We start from the raw sequence: 17,345 nt of genomic DNA on the forward strand, positions 1-17,345 counted from the left end.
CGAAATCCCACACCGAAACGCCGAGTCACGCCAGTCGACCTCCGCGCCCTCCACCCCTCTGCTGTCGCCAAATTCCAGGACAAGCTCATAGTCGCCGTTCGATCGACTTTTCTGCCCAACATGTCCTACGACGAGCGCGCCAATGCGCACCCCAACCTGAACGACGAGTCCGATGTCGAGGAGGAGGCGCTTGTCAACGACTACCGCGAGCAGGTCAACTTCGATGATGGCATGAGTGAGCTGGATCGGACCACATCGCTTGGGGGTGCTTCGCAGACGCAGGACCTTCAAGCACAGCTGGCTGCTGCCGCGACTCCTCTTGAGTACCAGGCCACGCTCGAGACCAAGTTTGCGAGCTATGACAACTACTGCAGTCTTTTCCACTACATCCTGAACTCGGATGGGCCCGTCGAGCTCGAGGTTCCTTCTGTATGTGGACTTTTCCTGTGTTTCATGCATTCCACCTGGATTTGCACCTGCTGCCCAGGGGACAAGCTCTTTGTGTGCCGGCGGGGCTGATTTTCCAAAATGATTTGCTAACATTGGTTTCGAACAGTATTACTGGGCATGGGATGTTATCGATGAGTTCATTTACCAGTTCGAATCGTTCTGCCGCTATCGTAACCGTGTCGCCCGCAGCGGCTCCAACGAGGAGGAAGCCCAGCTCCTCCGCGAGAACCCGAACACCTGGGGATGCTACTCGGTTCTCAACGTGCTTTACTCCCTCATCCAGAAGTCCCAGATCAACGAACAACTGGCTGCTATGAAGCGTGGCGAGGACCCCGCTGCGTTCGCCGGAGAGTATGGCTCCCGCCCGCTGTACAAGATGCTTGGATACTTCTCCATCATTGGCCTTCTCCGCGTCCACTGCTTGCTTGGTGACTTCACCCTCGCCCTCAAGACCCTCGACGACATCGAGATGAACAAGAAGGCAATGTTCGCCCGTGTCATGGCCGCCCACTTCACCACCTACTATTACGTTGGTTTCTCCTACATGATGACCCGCCGCTACGGCGACGCCATTCGCATGTTCAGCCACATCCTCGTCTACGTCTCCCGGACCAAGAACTTCCAGAAGGGCGGCAACAGCTACGACGCCATTGCCAAGAAGAACGACCAGATGTACGCTCTGATTGCCATTTGCGTTGCCCTCCACCCCACCCGCCTCGACGACACCATCCACTCCGCCCTCCGTGAGAAGTACGGCGAGCAGCTCCACCGCCTCCAGCAGGGCGGCCCCGACGCCCTCCCTCTGTTCGAGGAGCTCTTCCGCTCCGCCTGCCCCAAGTTCATCAGCCCCACTCCCCCCGACTTCGACAACCCCGCTGTCAACGTCGACCCCGTCGACCACCACACCGCCATCTTCATGGACGAGGTCAAGAACACGCTCTACAACCCTACCATCCGGTCATACCTGAAGCTCTACACAACAATGGATCTGCAGAAGCTCGCTGGCTTCCTTGAGGTCGAGCCCGAGAAGCTCCGCTCTTGGCTCCTCATCAACAAGCAGCGCAGCCGCCAGATCCGCTGGGTCGAGGGAGGCTTGTTGGAGGGCGAGACCGTCAGCGCCAACGACCTTGACTACGCCCTTGAGAAGGATCTCATCCACGTCAGCGAGACCAAGGCCGGTCGTCGCCTTGTCGACTGGTACCTGAGGAACCTTGCTCGCGTCTACTAAGCGAGTTAGCTCTTACTCGTTTGCGGAGTGTCTAAAGGTGCTCAAATAGACGGCTACCTGCCGGTACACGACTTACGGTATACCTCATGCGTGGCCGGGCCAAACGGTCTATCGCATACTAAACAAGGAGAGGGCATCCCTTGACATAGACGAAAGTGTCTTGTCTCGCCGATACCATGCCCTTCTCTCAGGCTCAGTCCCATTTATTGCATGGTGGTTTTCGCGCTCTGGGCCCTTCATTACCTAGGGGCCGGGGCTGGTTGGAGTGACAAAAGGATCTGTGAGGGCTATTTTGAGGTCTTCTTCAGTAGGGTTACTATTTATTTGCATAAGTTGATTCCACGTTTATTTTCTTTGGTTGTTCGATATGTGATATGTCCTGCTGTGTTGTGCACTCCTGTCTGTGCAGCGCATAAAATAGGGTTTGTTAGAAGACCCGATATGTAGAGAGAGAACAGTGAATAGTCAATCAAAAATTAAATCTAATGGCCGTTAGCATGTAAGTTGGTTTGTGCAGCATTATTTGTGACTAATTTCTCATCTATCCTGCTATATTGGACGTACATTTATCTATACAAGAGTGAAGATTACCCTACCAAACATACAATCCAGCATAATATGACCATAGTATGCTCTTCCTAGTCAACAACGTCGAAACTCGTCCCACACCCACAACTGCTCGTCGCGCGTGGGTTATCCACAATCTTAAACTGGCTCCCAATCAACTCAGTCGTATAGTCAACCGTACTCCCAGACAAAAGCTCCAGAGAGGGCTCGTCCATAACGACCTTGGCGCTACCGTTGCCAGCATCAGAAGACCCCTCCGCCGAAGGCTCAGCCTCGAATATCGTGTCCTCCTCGGCGTCGATCTTGGATGCCGGCTCAAGAGACATTAGGTACTGAAAGCCGTGGCAGCCGCCGCTGGTAACGGTGATGCGGAGGTGGTGGTAGGGGTTCTCGTCTTTGGTGGCGGAGGGAGAGGAGGTTGGGTCTGTTATTTGGCGGAGGCGCTGCGGTACATGGTTAGCATGTGTAAGTGGTAAGTAGAGTTGAGACTAAGCACGATGAGCAAAAAACAAAAAGCAAAAACATACAACAGCTGGGATTCGCATGTGGTCACCCACCATACTACTAACCAGCCGGCGTGTGGCTTAAGTACGGCTGAGCGGACGGGAAGCCCTGTTCTCCACACCCTGTGGTCGTATGTACTTGGTAGTCGCTGAGCACGAGGTTTGTACTGGGAGCGCTTTCCCAAGTTCCATTTCAAACGGTCCCATGTGTCCATGTCATCCCGCAGCATCCCAGCCGTACCCTTGCCACGCCCATATCGGAGTATGCGCCGACCAACGCAACGGTACTGAAACAAACTCGCATGGGACTCTCAAACGTACATTCGCGGCTCGCTCTGAGATCTGCACCATAAGTGTGTTTCCATCCTCACCCGTCCTCGGGTTCTGCGTGACTTGCGCGGCGGAGGTTAAAGCTGTGGAGGAGAACGCTGACCGGGGTTCGGCGCGATTCAAATGCCATTTCGGAGTCCTAGGTCTAGTAATTCGGGCCGACACGGGTGAGATCGATGTAGACGTCGCTATTGAGGCCGCCGGTGTTCGGTATGAAGCATGGCAAAAAGATGCGGAGAAGCCCGGTGTCCGACTCGGACATGAGACGGGCGACGAGATCGCAGAGTGGGCGGGACGAGCACGGGATATCCGGCGAGTGGCTGTTGATAACGCTGGTCGAGACATTTTGATATGTGATGGGCAAGTGCTTGAATGGTGTTGAGCCGACAACTACCTTGGAGGCTTTATAATCATACAATTCGCATCGCGAGGGAGCAATCCACTTAATATGATTGGGTGGAATGGAAACGGTGAGCGGCGGCAGAATAAATTTCCCGAGGATGAAGTCATATTACTAATCCATGCATGGACCTTTATGCATACTCATCTTTGCGCAACAGTAACATCTTGTCCTTGTTCAAACAGTGATATGGATAATTAGCATATGTGAGCCTCAGGACAGGTATTATTGGGCTTCAGTAAGCGAGCAATGGCGGAGACGTGCTTAGAAATCTGGTTATCTGAGGCGGGGTACGCTACGATAGTACCGATGATATCGCGGGGCTTGACTTTCTTTCAGGCGGGTTGCCTTGAAAATATAGTTACTTCAACCAAGGCAAACCTGTATACTTACTGAGGTAGTCTTCGAAATGGGTTCCAGACTCCATCTTCAGCAGATCAAGAATGGGCCGCCACTCCCGTACAAGGACGATATCCGGGCCTTCACAAGGGAATACGCGGCATCTCTAGACTCCCAAGACCCTCTGAGTCACTTCCGAGAAGAGTTCATTATACCTTCGGCAAAGGACCTCAAGAGGAAAACGTTAGAGCCCTCTGAAGGCGGGTGACCCTCTGTTCTACCGGAGTACGCCGCTGACCCTGCTAGCTTCTGTCTCTGATGGCTCGGACGCCCGTTGTATCTACCTCTGTGGAAACTCGCTAGGCCTCCAACCGCGCAATACCAAGAAATACATTGAGTATTACCTGCGGACATGGGCCATCAAAGGTGTTACCGGGCATTTTGTCCACCACGAGGACGAACTGCTGCCTCCGTTTGTTGATGTCGACTCAGCGGGTGCAAAGCTCATGGCTCCTGTTGTTGGAGCGCTGCAGAGTGAAGTGGCAGTTATGGGCAGCTTAACAGCAAACTTGCACCTACTCATGTCTAGCTTCTACCGGCCGACTGCGGAGAGGTATAAGATCATCATTGAGGGGAAGGCTTTCCCAAGTGATCATGTAGGTTTCTGGAGCGTGAAGCCGGACAACGCTAACTCGGTCTTGTTAGTATGCTGTCGAGTCTCAGATCCGGCACCATAACCTTCAGCCAAAGGATGCTATGGTCCTTGTTGAACCACAAGACCCTGAACATCCGATTCTCGAAACTGACCATATACTTCGGGTTATCGATGAGCATGCTTCGAGCACATCTTTACTTCTTCTTTCTGCTGTCCAGTACTATACTGGTCAGTACTTCGACATTGAAAGGATCACCGCACATGCCCAGTCTAACGGCATCGTGGTTGGGTGGGACTGTGCGCACGCAGCGGGCAATGTTGACCTGAAATTGCATGAGTGGAATGTGGACTTTGCTGCGTGGTGCAACTACAAATACCTCAACAGCGGCCCAGGCGGGATGGCTGGGATCTTCGTGCATGAGAGACATGGAGAGGTGAAGACGAGTAAAGGCGATGGGGAACTGGAATCATTCCGACCCCGACTTTCTGGCTGGTGGGGGGGAGACAAAGCTACTCGATTCCTCATGGACAATAGTATGTAACCGGTCCTGGAGCACTGCCGAGTTGTGCTGACTGTCTAGAATTCGTCCCTCAGGCCGGCGCAGCAGGGTACCAGTTGTCCAATCCTTCCGTCTTGGACCTAAACGCCGTCGCAGCCTCACTGGAATTGTTCAACCGAACCTCCATGGCTGAGATCCGCCAAAAGTCGCTCAGTCTCACAGGATACCTCGAGCACCTCCTCCTAAAATCTCCTCTTGATGGGCTTTCTGAGAAGCCCTTCTCTATCATCACCCCGTCGAATCCGTCAGAACGCGGCGCTCAGCTCAGCCTCCGCCTGGCACCAGGTCTGCTAGACAGTGTTCTTGAGACGTTGGAAGAGCACGCGGTTGTGATCGACGAGAGGAAACCAGATGTTATTAGGGTTGCACCCGCGCCCTTGTACAACACGTACGAAGAGGTGTGGCAGTTTTGCCAGATCTTCGCAGACGCCTGCCGCAAAGCGTTTCAGTGAGATTAGCGAGTTTGTCCATCCGTTGATGTACGATACATTCTATTCTTACGAAGACATAGTATTATATTAGAAGCGAATTGCGCACTCAATGTTCTTGTTTACGTAAATCATCCGCCCCAGATACTCTGCGCGTCGAGCAATACATCGAAGCTTCAGCCAAAAGCAAAGCGAACTGTTTCCAAAGGTTGCCGTTCCGATTCCCAAGCCAGCCAATCCGACCTCGTAGTCCTGTCATCACATATTAGCAAGCCAGCCTTACCCCTAGGAATAGGACCAAGAACATACGGCAAAAGACCCATAGCGTTAACCTTCCACACCCCCAGCCCCAGCAGCACAAACTGCATTAGGACGTACATAGCCTTCACACCGAGCAGCTTGCCCCGCAAGGTCTCCGACTCGAACTTGGCAAACACATTATTGGTGTTGATCAGGCCCTGGATCGGGCCCTTGAACAGCATGAAGACCATCATGATGCTGAAGATCTGTAGACTATTTCCGGACATGTACATCATGATTGCGTTCATGGGAATCTGCTTCGACGGCGCAAGGGCGATTTCCCAGGCCTTCTTGAGCTTCAGCGTATCGGTCTCGGCGGGCTTGGATGGGGCGGAGGGGGCGGAGGACTTTTCTGAGCGCTGAAAGCAAAGTCAGTACGTTGATTTGTGTGAGATGTACAGATGTGCGGGTTGCGTACGCCTTTACCAGCCTTGCGCGAGAAGCCGGGCGGGTCGGGGATGCTAGAGGTCGAGACTGACGGACGCGGTAACGGGGAGTTGAGGTCGACGACCCATTTTGGGGGTGGAAGGGGAGGAAGAGCCTGCGAGGTGGCCATTGTGATGGAGCTTGTATTCAGGATGGGGGTATTGTGATCGAGAGCTCAAGGGAGCTCAGCTAGGCGCAGCGGGATGACAGCGGAGGAAGTTGGATCAACGCCTGGAAAATCAGGAAGCAAAAGATTCTCCACAAAGGGCGCGGAGTTGGCGGCGCCCGGTCCACTCCTGATTCACAGCCCTCGAACTCCTATTCTCTCGGTCGCTATATGATTTCAGTTATTTCACGCTCGCAATTGAAGGGTAGTGTTGAATCGCTTCGTCTAGGTGAGCTTGCCGCCTGCATCAGCGCTCGTTTGTGCCACGCTGACCGTTTCGGGCCTCCAGTCTAAATCCGTCACCATTCAAGGCATGGACTTCTCGAAGCACCGTGCTAGCTAAGGAGTCGCTTCGAAGCCATCCGCTACATTGAGGTCTTGACCATAGCGAGTCATCTGTGATACGACCATCCAGGAGCCACGCGAACCATACCGGGCATCCCCCAAGAACCGTAAAGACTGTCCGATTCGCTGCCGTGAAGCTATATCAGCCACCATGAGTTCTGGCGGGGGCGATGCAAAGCTGTTCGCTAGGGTACGTGGGAATTTTATACTGCTGTCGCATTGGTTTTCCTAGTCGCGCGATGGTTTATCGCTGCCCCCCTCTATGCCAGTCGCCTCATGACCTTGTCCGCGAACTAGCTTTGCTCTTTCCTTGGTCTTGATACCCCTCTTTCTTTGCTTTGCTTATAATGCGGCGTGGGTACTTTGCGTTCTGCATTCCCATCACCCCAGCACACATTAGTTATTGTCTCCATGTTTATCGCGCCTCATATATACACTAGCTCACCACCATGGGTTCGCACTCCACAGGGCAAAGTCGCCGAGCTCCGGCAGGAACTGAACAGCGGCGGCAAGAAAGACAAGAATTACTCGGCCAAGAAGATCGCGTTGAAGAAGATCGTCGCCAACATGACCATGAGTAACAACGACATGATTGCTTTGTTTCCGGACATCATCGACTGTATGAATTTGCCGAGTTTGGAGATCAAGAAGATGTATGTTTGGATGGATGGTATGGAGATGCGGTGGGATGTTGACCATTGTCTAGGTGCTTTCTGTTCCTTGTCAACTACTCGAGGATGAAGCCTGAGATTGCACTAAAGGCACTTCCGATATTGGTCAATGTACGGCACTCGCCCTGGTCAACTGGTTAAGGCTAACACCCGCAGGATATGGAAGCGACGAATCCTCTAGTCCGCGCATTGGCGCTTCGAACAATTGCGTACATTCACGTCCGAGAGTATGTCGAGGCCACCGTCCAGCCGCTGAAGAGTTTGATGGGGGATCTGGACCCGTACGTCCGCAAGACCGCCGCTTTCTGCGTCGCCAAACTTTACGAGCACGATAGGAAGATGGTGGAGGCATCCGATTTAATCGACCGACTGAATGCGATGCTGAAGGATGAAAACCCGACGGTCGTATCTAGCGTCCTGGCTTCATTGGTGGACATCTGGGGTCGGAGTGAAACGATATCCTTGACGATCGATTATTCGAGTGCGTCGAAACTGGTTTCCATCCTACCAGACTGCTCAGAGTACGAAAACCCAATCCTTACCCTGTCTATAACTAACCTCGTGCAGATGGGGCCAATCCTACATTCTAGAAGCGCTTATGTCCTATGTTCCACAAGATTCCGCTGAAGCCCTCCTATTAGCGGAACGTATAGCTCCTCGACTCTCCCACCAGAACTCCGCCGTCGTCCTCACCTCTATCCGTGTCATCCTCTACCTCATGAACTACATTGGCGAAGAGCGGCATCTCACATCACTTTCCAAGAAGCTATCACCACCTCTCGTGACACTTCTGTCAAAACCGCCAGAGGTGCAATATCTTGTCCTCCGTAACGCAATTCTTATCCTACAGAAGCGGCCGGAAGTTCTGCGAAATGATATTCGCGTCTTTTTCTGCAACTACAATGACCCCATCTACGTCAAGGTCACGAAGCTCGAGTTGATCTTCATGTTGACCACCAAGGAAAACATCTCGGTTGTGCTGGCAGAACTGAGAGAGTAAGACGTTCCGTCCTTGATATGAGCATTGCTAATTCTTCAGATACGCAACCGAGATCGATGTCCACTTTGTCCGCAAGGCCGTCCGGGCAATTGGGAAACTCGCCATCAAGATCGAGTCGGCGGCTAAGCAGTGTATTGATTGCCTTTTGGACTTGGTAAACGCCAAAATTCCATATATCGTGCAGGAGGCAACCGTCGTGATCCGGAATATCTTCCGCAAATACCCCAACCAGTACGAAAGCATTATTGGCCAGGTTATCCAGAACATCGACGACCTGGACGAGCCAGAAGCCAAGGCCGCCGTCATCTGGATCATCGGCCAGTATGCTGACCGCATCGAGAACTCGGCCGACCTCCTGCAAGACTATCTTGCCACCTTCCACGACGAGACGATTGAAGTGCAGCTCGCACTCTTGACAGCAACCGTGAAGCTGTTTATCCAGCGCCCAACAAAGGGCCAGCAGCTCGTCCCGCAAGTGCTCAAGTGGTGCACCGAGGAAACAGACGACCCGGATCTCCGCGACCGAGGATACATGTACTGGCGTCTTCTGTCGTCAGACCCAACGACGGCCCGCCAAGTCGTCATGGGCCAGAAACCACCTATCTCCGCCGAGAGCGAAAAGCTCGACGACCGCACCCTTGAAGAACTTTGCCTTAATGTCGGCACTCTCGCAACAGTCTACCTCAAGCCAGTCCAGCAGGTATTTAGGTCCGCACGCACCCGCCGTCTCCAGTACAGTCCGGCACTCCAGAAACCCGTCGAAGACTACAGCTCGAGCAACTGGCAGTTTCAAACTCCGCCTGCAGGTCCGAACCCCGTTACATCGCCCACTGCCGCATCGGCAGCGGCAGTCAATGGATCCGCTACGACTGCAGCAGGAAACACGAGCGCCGCGGTCAACGCCGCAGATAACTACTTCAACAGCGTCGCTGTAGGAACGCAGCAAATGGCCGCGTTGGATTTGGGCGGGCGCGAAGACGGCGGGTTTGGAGGCGGTGGTGCGCTTCAAACGCAGTATGTTGTCAATCAGAGCCAGCAGCAGGCATATCAACCGCATCTGGCGGGTGGAGCGGCCACGGGGGAGCTTCTGTTGCTGTGATGTGATTTGGATGGGGCATTCTAGCTTAGCTTTGTATTTGTAACTTGCAATTGTTTTAGCGATGTTTCTAGAGGCTCTTGTACCTCTTGGAGAATTGATATATTCCCTAATATGGTTTCCCTACCCATCCGCCTCAAGGAGGCTAAATCGACTACATGGAACTACTCTGTTGTGGATGCTAGACGTTAAGTCACGGTTGTTAGGTCGAGTAGATGCCATCTCAATCTGTCTAGATGTAAATGCCGTAAAATAATACAGAAGAACATATGAAAGGCCGTAGGCAGGACTCAATCTTCATCCTTCGCCAACGCACCCCGACTCCGCCGAATCCGCTCATCCAGACTATCCTCCTGCAGCTGCCGATGCAAGCCCGACATGAACTGGCCGCGGTCTGTCCGCCGCTTATCATCCTCCTGGCGCTGCTTCTCTTCAATGGCCGTGACCTCGGCGACGCGTTGCCGGCGCGTGGATTCCATGTCCTGAGCATTCGACTGCATCTCGGCGAGTCGGCGCTGGCGCTGCTCTTCCAGGTCCTGAGCATGCTGTTCTGCGGCTGCGGCTGCGTCTCCAGTGCGGGTGTTTGGTGCCCGGTCGCGAGGTCGGTCTCGGCCGAAGGAGTCTGTGTCTCTGTCTCGCGGGGGTCGAGTATCTCGGCGGTCGTCGCGGCTGTATCTGTCCCGTCGGTAGTCTTGTTCTTGGTCTCGTCCGTCCCGGCGGCGGTCAGATCGAGGGGAGGCGGACCTGCGCGCTGCCCGATCGTACCGCTCGTCACGGTCTCTACCCCGACGACTGCTCGAGTGATGGACTCTATCACCTCTCTCCTCCCGCTCTCCACCGCGGTCGCGGTCCCGGTCCCGGTCCCGACGACTCCTACGATCGTGGTCTCGATCCCTATGACGACGATCTCTGTCTTCGCGCGGCGACCTCGATCTCGACCTCGACCTCGAGCGGTGTCGACGCCGATGACTCGACCGATGCGAATCATCGCCGCTATCCCGTCTGCGCCGGTGACTCCTCTCGCGATCTCGATCCCGGTCTCGGTCTCGGTCTCGATTCTCCCTCTCCCTCCCCTCCTCCCGCTCCCGCCGCCTCACCGACTCCTTAACCATCGTCTCGTACGCCGCCTGCTCGCGCTTCTTAATCTCCAGCAACGGATCCGCCATGACCTTCACCATCGTATCGCGCGTATTATGCACGACCGGCGGAAGCGCACCCGCACCCGCACCAGCACCCGTCGCAGAACCAGGCCCCGCCGCAGCCCCCTTCTCAAGCTTCTTGCTCTCGTCATTCTTCAGCAGGATCCCGTCGATCCGCCTCTTCCCCAGTAAATACCCCTCCATCTCCTCGGCGTAGTGGCCCGACGCGCTCGACGGCTCCTGGTACATCCAGTCGACGCGCTGGAGCTGGCGCGTCCCGCCCGCGCTTTCCTGCAGCCTCTGCAGTTCTTGGATTTGGCGCTCCTCATCGCGCTCGCGGCGGAGTTGGTCGATGCGTTTGCGTTCTTCCAGGGCGCGCTTTTCTTCGGACCATACGCGCTCTTGGTTGCGGAGGAGGGAGGGGTGCCATGATCTGGGCGGTTGGGTTAGTGGGGCTTTTGTTGGAGTGAGTGAGGGAGGTGCTTACTTCTTGAGGTTCAGATCACCGCCCATTTTGGCGGTTGTTGCTGAGGATGTGGGTGTTGGGGATGGGGAGAGGTGTGCTGCTGGGGACCGATAAGGGAGGCTGGTCACGGGACGGGACCGGGCATTGATTGCCACACGGCCTTAATGCCTGACTGGTGAGGCATCAATCTGTAGAGACCAATCCGCCATCATCAACACTAGGTACACTGTCTCCTCGACAGTATCGTCGTCCAAGAGGTCTTGAAGAATGTCAACATTCCTGACCTCTACTGGCACCACGCAAAGTCATCGCCGCGTTATCCCGGCCCGACTTGTGACCTTGGGCATCAGCCACTTCCTCTGCCGATTTGCAATCCAGTATTCCAGGCGTCCACTTGGCCATCCGATTCGAGATGGCTGCTGAATCCTGATATGCTCAGGCTTCGTGACTAGTACGAGCCTCGAAGCGAGCACCCGAGTGGTCCGGTCCTAGTTCTCTAGCATGAATAATACGAGGTCTAACCAAACCCCGGTGGGCGACCAAAAATAAGACACTACTCTTATAGCAGTCATCAGAAAGCATCATGCCACAAATCCAGGCTCGGTGTCTTATTGGTATCGCTCTTGTTGTGGGATTGATGCAGGACCTGTAGGGTTTACTCTTGAACTCTTGATATGGAGCCGGGTACGATACGGGAGCTCTGGTAGCCTTCCCCGCATGAATATGATGGTTCCTGCCCGGGCTGCCAATGAGAAAAGCCTCGCCACGAGTCGTCCGGGGGTTGGCCTGGCCAAGCTGGCTGCTGGAATGGTGGAAGCTTCTGATGGCATGCGCACGTGAGCCCACCGGATCCGGCCACCACGCCCTCGAATAGGTCTGACCACAGCCAATTCTGCACAGTCAATGCGTCCATCTGCCCATTGTTCATGACCGGACCGGTTCCCCTCTCCTGCAGAAAGCAGACACATGCGGGAGAAAATGCCTCATCCGCGGCACACACCGGTCCGGACTGATGGAGTGATCTCTATCTTTTCCACCCGGGAATTTTCGTAAAGATGGGCAGATGCTCGCATGCCTCTCTGTGAAAACAGCAATCTTATCGATCCTTCGATAACGGCTAGAGAACCCCGTACGCTGATAAGTCCATGGGCTGATCATGATTCACGAACAACGGCGACGCTGGGGAATTGGAGATCAGGCGAGTCGATCATTACATCACGGCGGAAAAGACAGCCAATGCAATGCCCTGGCTTTTCCCCACTGGTTACAGAGATGCCAACCCGCGGGGAATGCGAATCTGTAACCATCTCGTCAGCGCTCCGAGTCTTTGCCGAGGACCGGGAAGAACCGGATGATATCATCCTGAATCCTTTATAAATACCAGACGGCTCACGACTGTCTGGGACCGTGGAAGAGAAAGAAGGAGTCCATGTCAAATCCGTCTACCTTTGTCTCTCTGCCGCTGCATACCAAGTCCTCTTCTACCACTTCTTCTACCTCTACTCTGGCTCACGGTACGCCCCACCATATCTCTTTTATGATTCAAATAACTAACAAAACCAGCCCAACCAAATCCTCAAACCCAAACCAAAATGCCCGCCGCCGTCAACTCAACCGCCAACCGCCAAACCGGCACCATCAAGTGGTACAACGACGCCCAGGGCTTCGGCTACATCACCTCCGACTTTGGCGGCGAGCTCATCCTCCGCCGCCAGTCCATTACCGAGCACACCCAGCAGCTCAAGTCCGGCATGAAGGTCTCGTATGAGGCGGTGCATCTGCCCATGTTGCTGATGGCCGAGCAGGTCCAGCCTGAGGAGGAGTAGCTGTTGCTTCGGTTTTTTTTTTTTGATTGGGTCTGATTTTTGCATTGCGGTTTATTTTATTATGGGTTATAGCGAGTCAATGATACCATGCACTTTTACATTTCGTTATCACATGGCATATTCCATGAAAGAAAAGTATGTAGATGGACGAGTCGACATTCCGTGGTCGGACACGGTCTCAAAGTAGAGCAATGGTCTAGGTCTATCAATCGGATCCATGGATATCACAGCCAGTATCATTATTGATCTTTCCCGCATTGTCCTCTCGACTCGGACTCGACTCGGCACGCTCTCGATATTGTGGCCTCGCATCGAGGTCCACTGTTGACCTCGAGGTCCCTCACCCTCGTCCTCGCCCTCGCTACCTGAAGAATCTGCCCTCGCATCGAGGCACCGAGTCGAACCCGAATAATCCTCGCTCTTGATCCCTCGCACTTGAAGCCAAAATCGATATAGTATCCGCCTCGATAACTCAATACCGCGGCTCGTAGACTATTATGTCCATCATCGAGCGCGCCCTACGTGCAGGGAGCATATGATGCTCGGGATACCTGGGCACAGTCCTCCCGGGAACACTCTCCGCCGGACACGGCCATCAGAATTTCTTGACATCGCTGCCGTCTTTGTCTGATGAATGCGGCGCAGACATACTCTGCTATTCTATCCAAACGCGGGCCGGAAGAGAATAAAAACCGGCTGCGCCCAGGCTCTCTCTCCTGGACTGCTGTGGACAGGTAAAAGAGAGTTTAGGTATCACCAGCCATCTACCGTAGTCACTGTGACTCTAGTATGCCAAGGGTAAGTAGGTATCCATCCACACTTGAGGGATAAAGAAAGATCACCCGGGCTCTCCAATCCTTTACAGGCTCTTTGTCACGGGCTCATGCTATTTGGAACTGACCAAAAAGCCCCGCGCCAGACACCCGACAGGTAAACCAGTGGATGAACAGACAAAGACCAAGGCAGTTGGGCTAGAGAATACCCGTATTCGAGGCTGGTTGCTCTGAACTGGGGAGAAAGGCTGGCTGGTCTCCCGACATAGGGGAAGCGGATTGACCTCCAGCTCAGCAAGCCGGTAGGCATGGTACATACCTATCGCCGTGTAGTTGTCCGTAGCTGGAGACGTGAGGAAGATCCAATGCATTTCCTTAGGACTTTGCCCACCGATCGCCTCCCTGATGACGTGGCACCTATATCGGGTTGCTACTCCCCTTCAGCCTGTGCAGCAACCTGAACAGATTGGTACCACTGCCGTAGTCTCGCAGTAGCATGCCCAGGTGGTCAGAGGCGAACCGTAGAGTCGCTTTCGGTTCCCACCCAGGACACAATCCTCGTCTCTCTCCAGGTGTCTTAGACACACCTTTCCACCCGCCACCTGATCAGTCCCAGTCAGCTGGAGTACTGCCCTAGACGGGAACGCCATTCTCACCTGCACCGCCCGTCAATCTCACCGTGTCCAAGTCCGACGCCATCAGGAATGACCTGCCCGAGCCGCCTCCTAGCGATTGCGCTCTAGACGACGGATCTATGGCCCCCAGTCGCGTTGGCACTCTGTCCACCATGTCGCCCACGGAGCCGCCACGACCGCGCTCGGCTGCTGATGCTCAACCAGACCCGACATAGCCGCTTACCACTGTACGTCTTGCAGGCGTCGCTTGCCTGTTGGCTGAGGTGCAGCGAACAAGACCCTCCCTGGCGGCGATCTAGATTGCTCATGCGCGGGACCGGAACCTTCGACTGTTGTCTTCGAGGAATCGAGTCGTCGTAGCAGCTGCCATTTGGGTCTTTGTGTCGTGAGATGTATGTTGTGAGGCCCCCGGCCGGAGGAGAGGGCGAATGCGAGGAGAAAGGAGCCGTGTGGATGCGCTGCGATGAGAAGGGGGGTGGTGAGGGCGGCGATGATGGCTCAGCAATTTGTTGCAATGTAGTCGTTGGGCTCTGGGGGATTGTTCTGGTGTGCTGATGTCGTTGGAACTAGGTTGAAAGAGCTCTGGTCGGTGGGTCGCTGAGAGTGCGTGTGCTATACCGTGGGAGCAGGCAGGCGATCGGTATAGTAGACGACCTGTTGAAATTCGTGGATGTGTGACAAGGTAGGATTGAGAGGCGGGAGAACGTCAGCAGGCAGAAGGTAAGAAGCTGAAGGAGGATGAGGAGGGAGCTGAGGAAGAGATCATGAGCGGCTACAAAAGACAAGAACTTATTGATTTGCCTCTCTCTTTATTATTGCTCATGGATGGCGGCAATTCACGCTGTAAGCAAACCTACGCGGGACAAGTCGTTCAGCCTTTTCTTATGCGCTGCCATGCTATCTGCAGGTTGATTTGCTGCGAGCGAACTTACACGTGGAGAGAAGATTCTAAGAGGTAGTACGTTGACGGGCCTATCGATATGGATGGATACCGAAGCAGGTCAGGTTGCTGGCGATAACAATGTGCACAGTTAGCGGCAAAGTTGGATGCATAACAAAGTATCTCTATGGTATAGAATACAGGTTACATCCATCCTCCCCACTATGCGATGCACCTCACCTGAATTACCCTGTTGGTTGTCTGTGCAGCAGGCCATATCGAGGGTTTACAACCAAACCTAGGGTATACTTGATCAACACATGCAGTGCAACAATCAAGCAGGATGACCCTAGCTCCCCATCTCATCCGATAAAGACTTGAATTAGTCACCGAGGGGTGTCACTCCGTACACCCCCCAGATGACTAGATCTACCCCCCTAGGCTGTGTCTAACGTAAGCAACGCCTAAGTAAGATGTCCCGATTAGGAAGGCGCCTGGTAACTACGTACACCCCCCCCTTTAGTAATAAAATAATAATACTCCTTCACGCCGCCGCGGCGTAACCTCCGCCTGGTAAATTAACTAGTAAAGGTAAAGCTATTTAAAACTCCTAATTTTTAAAACTTTAAAACTCCTGCGCGATAAATATTTATATATTTTTTTTTTTAATATAAATTTTTAACCTAAGCAACCCGCTGTAGCTATAAAACTTGTTATAGTAGTAAAATTTTATAATTTTAATTTTAATAAAAAAGTTTAGAATACCCTTAATTTATTAACTAATATTAATAAGCTTGTTACTAGTGCTAAACTCCTACCTTTTTTACCTAATAATTTTTATTTTAATAAGGAAACCACGCTATACTTTATTTAATAATATATAAAAAATAACCTTTATTTTATTACTATTTTTTAATTAAAAATAAAAAAAGTAATATTTTAATATAACTTTAAAGGTTATTATACACCTAAGGCATATTATTAACTAGCTTAAAAAAAACATAATTATAAAGGGCTTTATAGTAAAGGCCTTTATTATACCTAAAGTTATAAAAAGCTTTAATATAAAGCTTTTTATAATTATAAAGCCCTTTATAGCGCTAAAAATAATAAAAAATTAAAAAAATATAATTATAAAGGGCTTTGCGCTAAAGCTTTTTATAATTTTAAATATAATAAAGGTTTTTACTATAAAGGGCTCTATAGCTCTAGGTATAATAAAAAAAAATAATAAAAATAGGGATATTTTTAAGTACTAATTTACTTTTATTAAAAAGCTAGGCTACCTGTTTTATTATATAATATGCCTTTATATAAATAATAGCTATTAATACTTTTAAACTTATAATATAAGTTATAATTATAGGCCTATATTACCTAGTACTTAGGTATAATATTAATAGTAATAAATACTTTAATACTAGGTGTAAATTAATTAAGTAATTAAGCTTAGTATTTTAACATGTATTATTTTAAGCTATTTATATTATAAGATTTTTAGGTGCCTTATTTAGTTAAAAAATATTTAAAATTATTAATATACTTTTTTTAAGTATTAGCTTGCTAGTAAAATACCTGTATAAGTATTACTTATATTTTTTAATAATTTTATAATATAAATATTTAATTATTATTACTTAATAAATAATAAGCTATACTACCTTTTTTTTATATATAAGTAAACTATTAAGCTATTAAAGTAATTCCTGTTTATTTTTTTTATAAATTATATATATAAAATAAATAAGTACAGCCTTTTACTATTAAATATTATTAAAATAATAACTATAAATAAAATATTTTATGTTAGCTTTGTTTTTTTAAGTAAAAAGAATAAAAAGTTATATATATAAGTGTTAAATAATATTAAAAGCGCTTATTTTTATTACTTTATTAAGCCCTTTAGGTTTAGTACTAGAATAAATAGGCTTTTAACTATTTTAACTAATTATAATATAGCGCTTTTAAACACCTTTAATAACATGTTTTTTTTATTAAAGCATATATTTTATTAATAGTATATTATAAATAATATTATAGCTAGGGTAAAAAAAAATTACTACTAAAATATAAGCTAAGGCTATATTAAAGCCGCCTAATTTTATTAATTAGCATACTTTACTTTAAAAGGTAAATAATAAATAGGCTTTAATAAAGCTTTG

General features: G+C 50.8%; 7 protein-coding genes across 7 annotated transcripts; 4 read left to right on the forward strand and 3 right to left on the reverse strand.

The window, feature by feature from the left end:
• Positions 1-120: 120 nt before the first annotated feature.
• Positions 121-1,678, forward strand: DSM5745_02501 (putative eukaryotic translation initiation factor 3 subunit EifCl; the record flags this gene model as incomplete). The annotated part of the gene is made up of 2 exons (XM_026744517.1): positions 121-429; positions 557-1,678. The coding sequence occupies 2 exons, from the start codon at positions 121-123 to the stop codon at positions 1,676-1,678; spliced, it is 1,431 nt and encodes a 476-aa protein (XP_026607680.1).
• A 638-nt stretch (positions 1,679-2,316) lies between these two features.
• DSM5745_02502 (HesB/IscA family protein) lies at positions 2,317-3,423 on the reverse strand (the record flags this gene model as incomplete). Its single annotated transcript, XM_026744518.1, has 2 exons — positions 2,317-2,688; positions 3,070-3,423. 2 exons carry the CDS (start codon positions 3,421-3,423, stop codon positions 2,317-2,319), a joined length of 726 nt encoding a protein of 241 aa, XP_026607681.1.
• A 464-nt stretch (positions 3,424-3,887) lies between these two features.
• On the forward strand, positions 3,888-5,484 carry bna5-1 (kynureninase; the record flags this gene model as incomplete). The annotated part of the gene is made up of 4 exons (XM_026744519.1): positions 3,888-4,005; positions 4,124-4,473; positions 4,523-5,006; positions 5,054-5,484. The coding sequence occupies 4 exons, from the start codon at positions 3,888-3,890 to the stop codon at positions 5,482-5,484; spliced, it is 1,383 nt and encodes a 460-aa protein (XP_026607682.1).
• A 66-nt stretch (positions 5,485-5,550) lies between these two features.
• On the reverse strand, positions 5,551-6,316 carry DSM5745_02504 (ER membrane DUF1077 protein; the record flags this gene model as incomplete). Its single annotated transcript, XM_026744520.1, has 3 exons — positions 5,551-5,712; positions 5,766-6,119; positions 6,179-6,316. The coding sequence occupies 3 exons, from the start codon at positions 6,314-6,316 to the stop codon at positions 5,551-5,553; spliced, it is 654 nt and encodes a 217-aa protein (XP_026607683.1).
• A 792-nt stretch (positions 6,317-7,108) lies between these two features.
• On the forward strand, positions 7,109-9,467 carry DSM5745_02505 (putative AP-2 adaptor complex subunit beta; the record flags this gene model as incomplete). Its single annotated transcript, XM_026744521.1, has 5 exons — positions 7,109-7,350; positions 7,404-7,479; positions 7,525-7,889; positions 7,936-8,364; positions 8,408-9,467. The coding sequence occupies 5 exons, from the start codon at positions 7,109-7,111 to the stop codon at positions 9,465-9,467; spliced, it is 2,172 nt and encodes a 723-aa protein (XP_026607684.1).
• A 287-nt stretch (positions 9,468-9,754) lies between these two features.
• Positions 9,755-11,116, reverse strand: cwc25 (U2-type spliceosomal complex subunit CWC25; the record flags this gene model as incomplete). Its single annotated transcript, XM_026744522.1, has 2 exons — positions 9,755-11,036; positions 11,091-11,116. The coding sequence occupies 2 exons, from the start codon at positions 11,114-11,116 to the stop codon at positions 9,755-9,757; spliced, it is 1,308 nt and encodes a 435-aa protein (XP_026607685.1).
• Positions 11,117-12,498: 1,382 nt separating this feature from the next.
• On the forward strand, positions 12,499-12,895 carry DSM5745_02507 (cold-shock protein; the record flags this gene model as incomplete). The annotated part of the gene is made up of 2 exons (XM_026744523.1): positions 12,499-12,583; positions 12,633-12,895. The coding sequence occupies 2 exons, from the start codon at positions 12,499-12,501 to the stop codon at positions 12,893-12,895; spliced, it is 348 nt and encodes a 115-aa protein (XP_026607686.1).
• Between the last annotated feature and the right edge of the window lie 4,450 nt (positions 12,896-17,345).

The sequence above is a fragment of the Aspergillus mulundensis genome, assembly GCF_003369625.1.
Source record: "Aspergillus mulundensis strain DSM 5745 chromosome Unknown scaffold_1, whole genome shotgun sequence".
Lineage (NCBI taxonomy): Eukaryota > Fungi > Ascomycota > Eurotiomycetes > Eurotiales > Aspergillaceae > Aspergillus > Aspergillus mulundensis.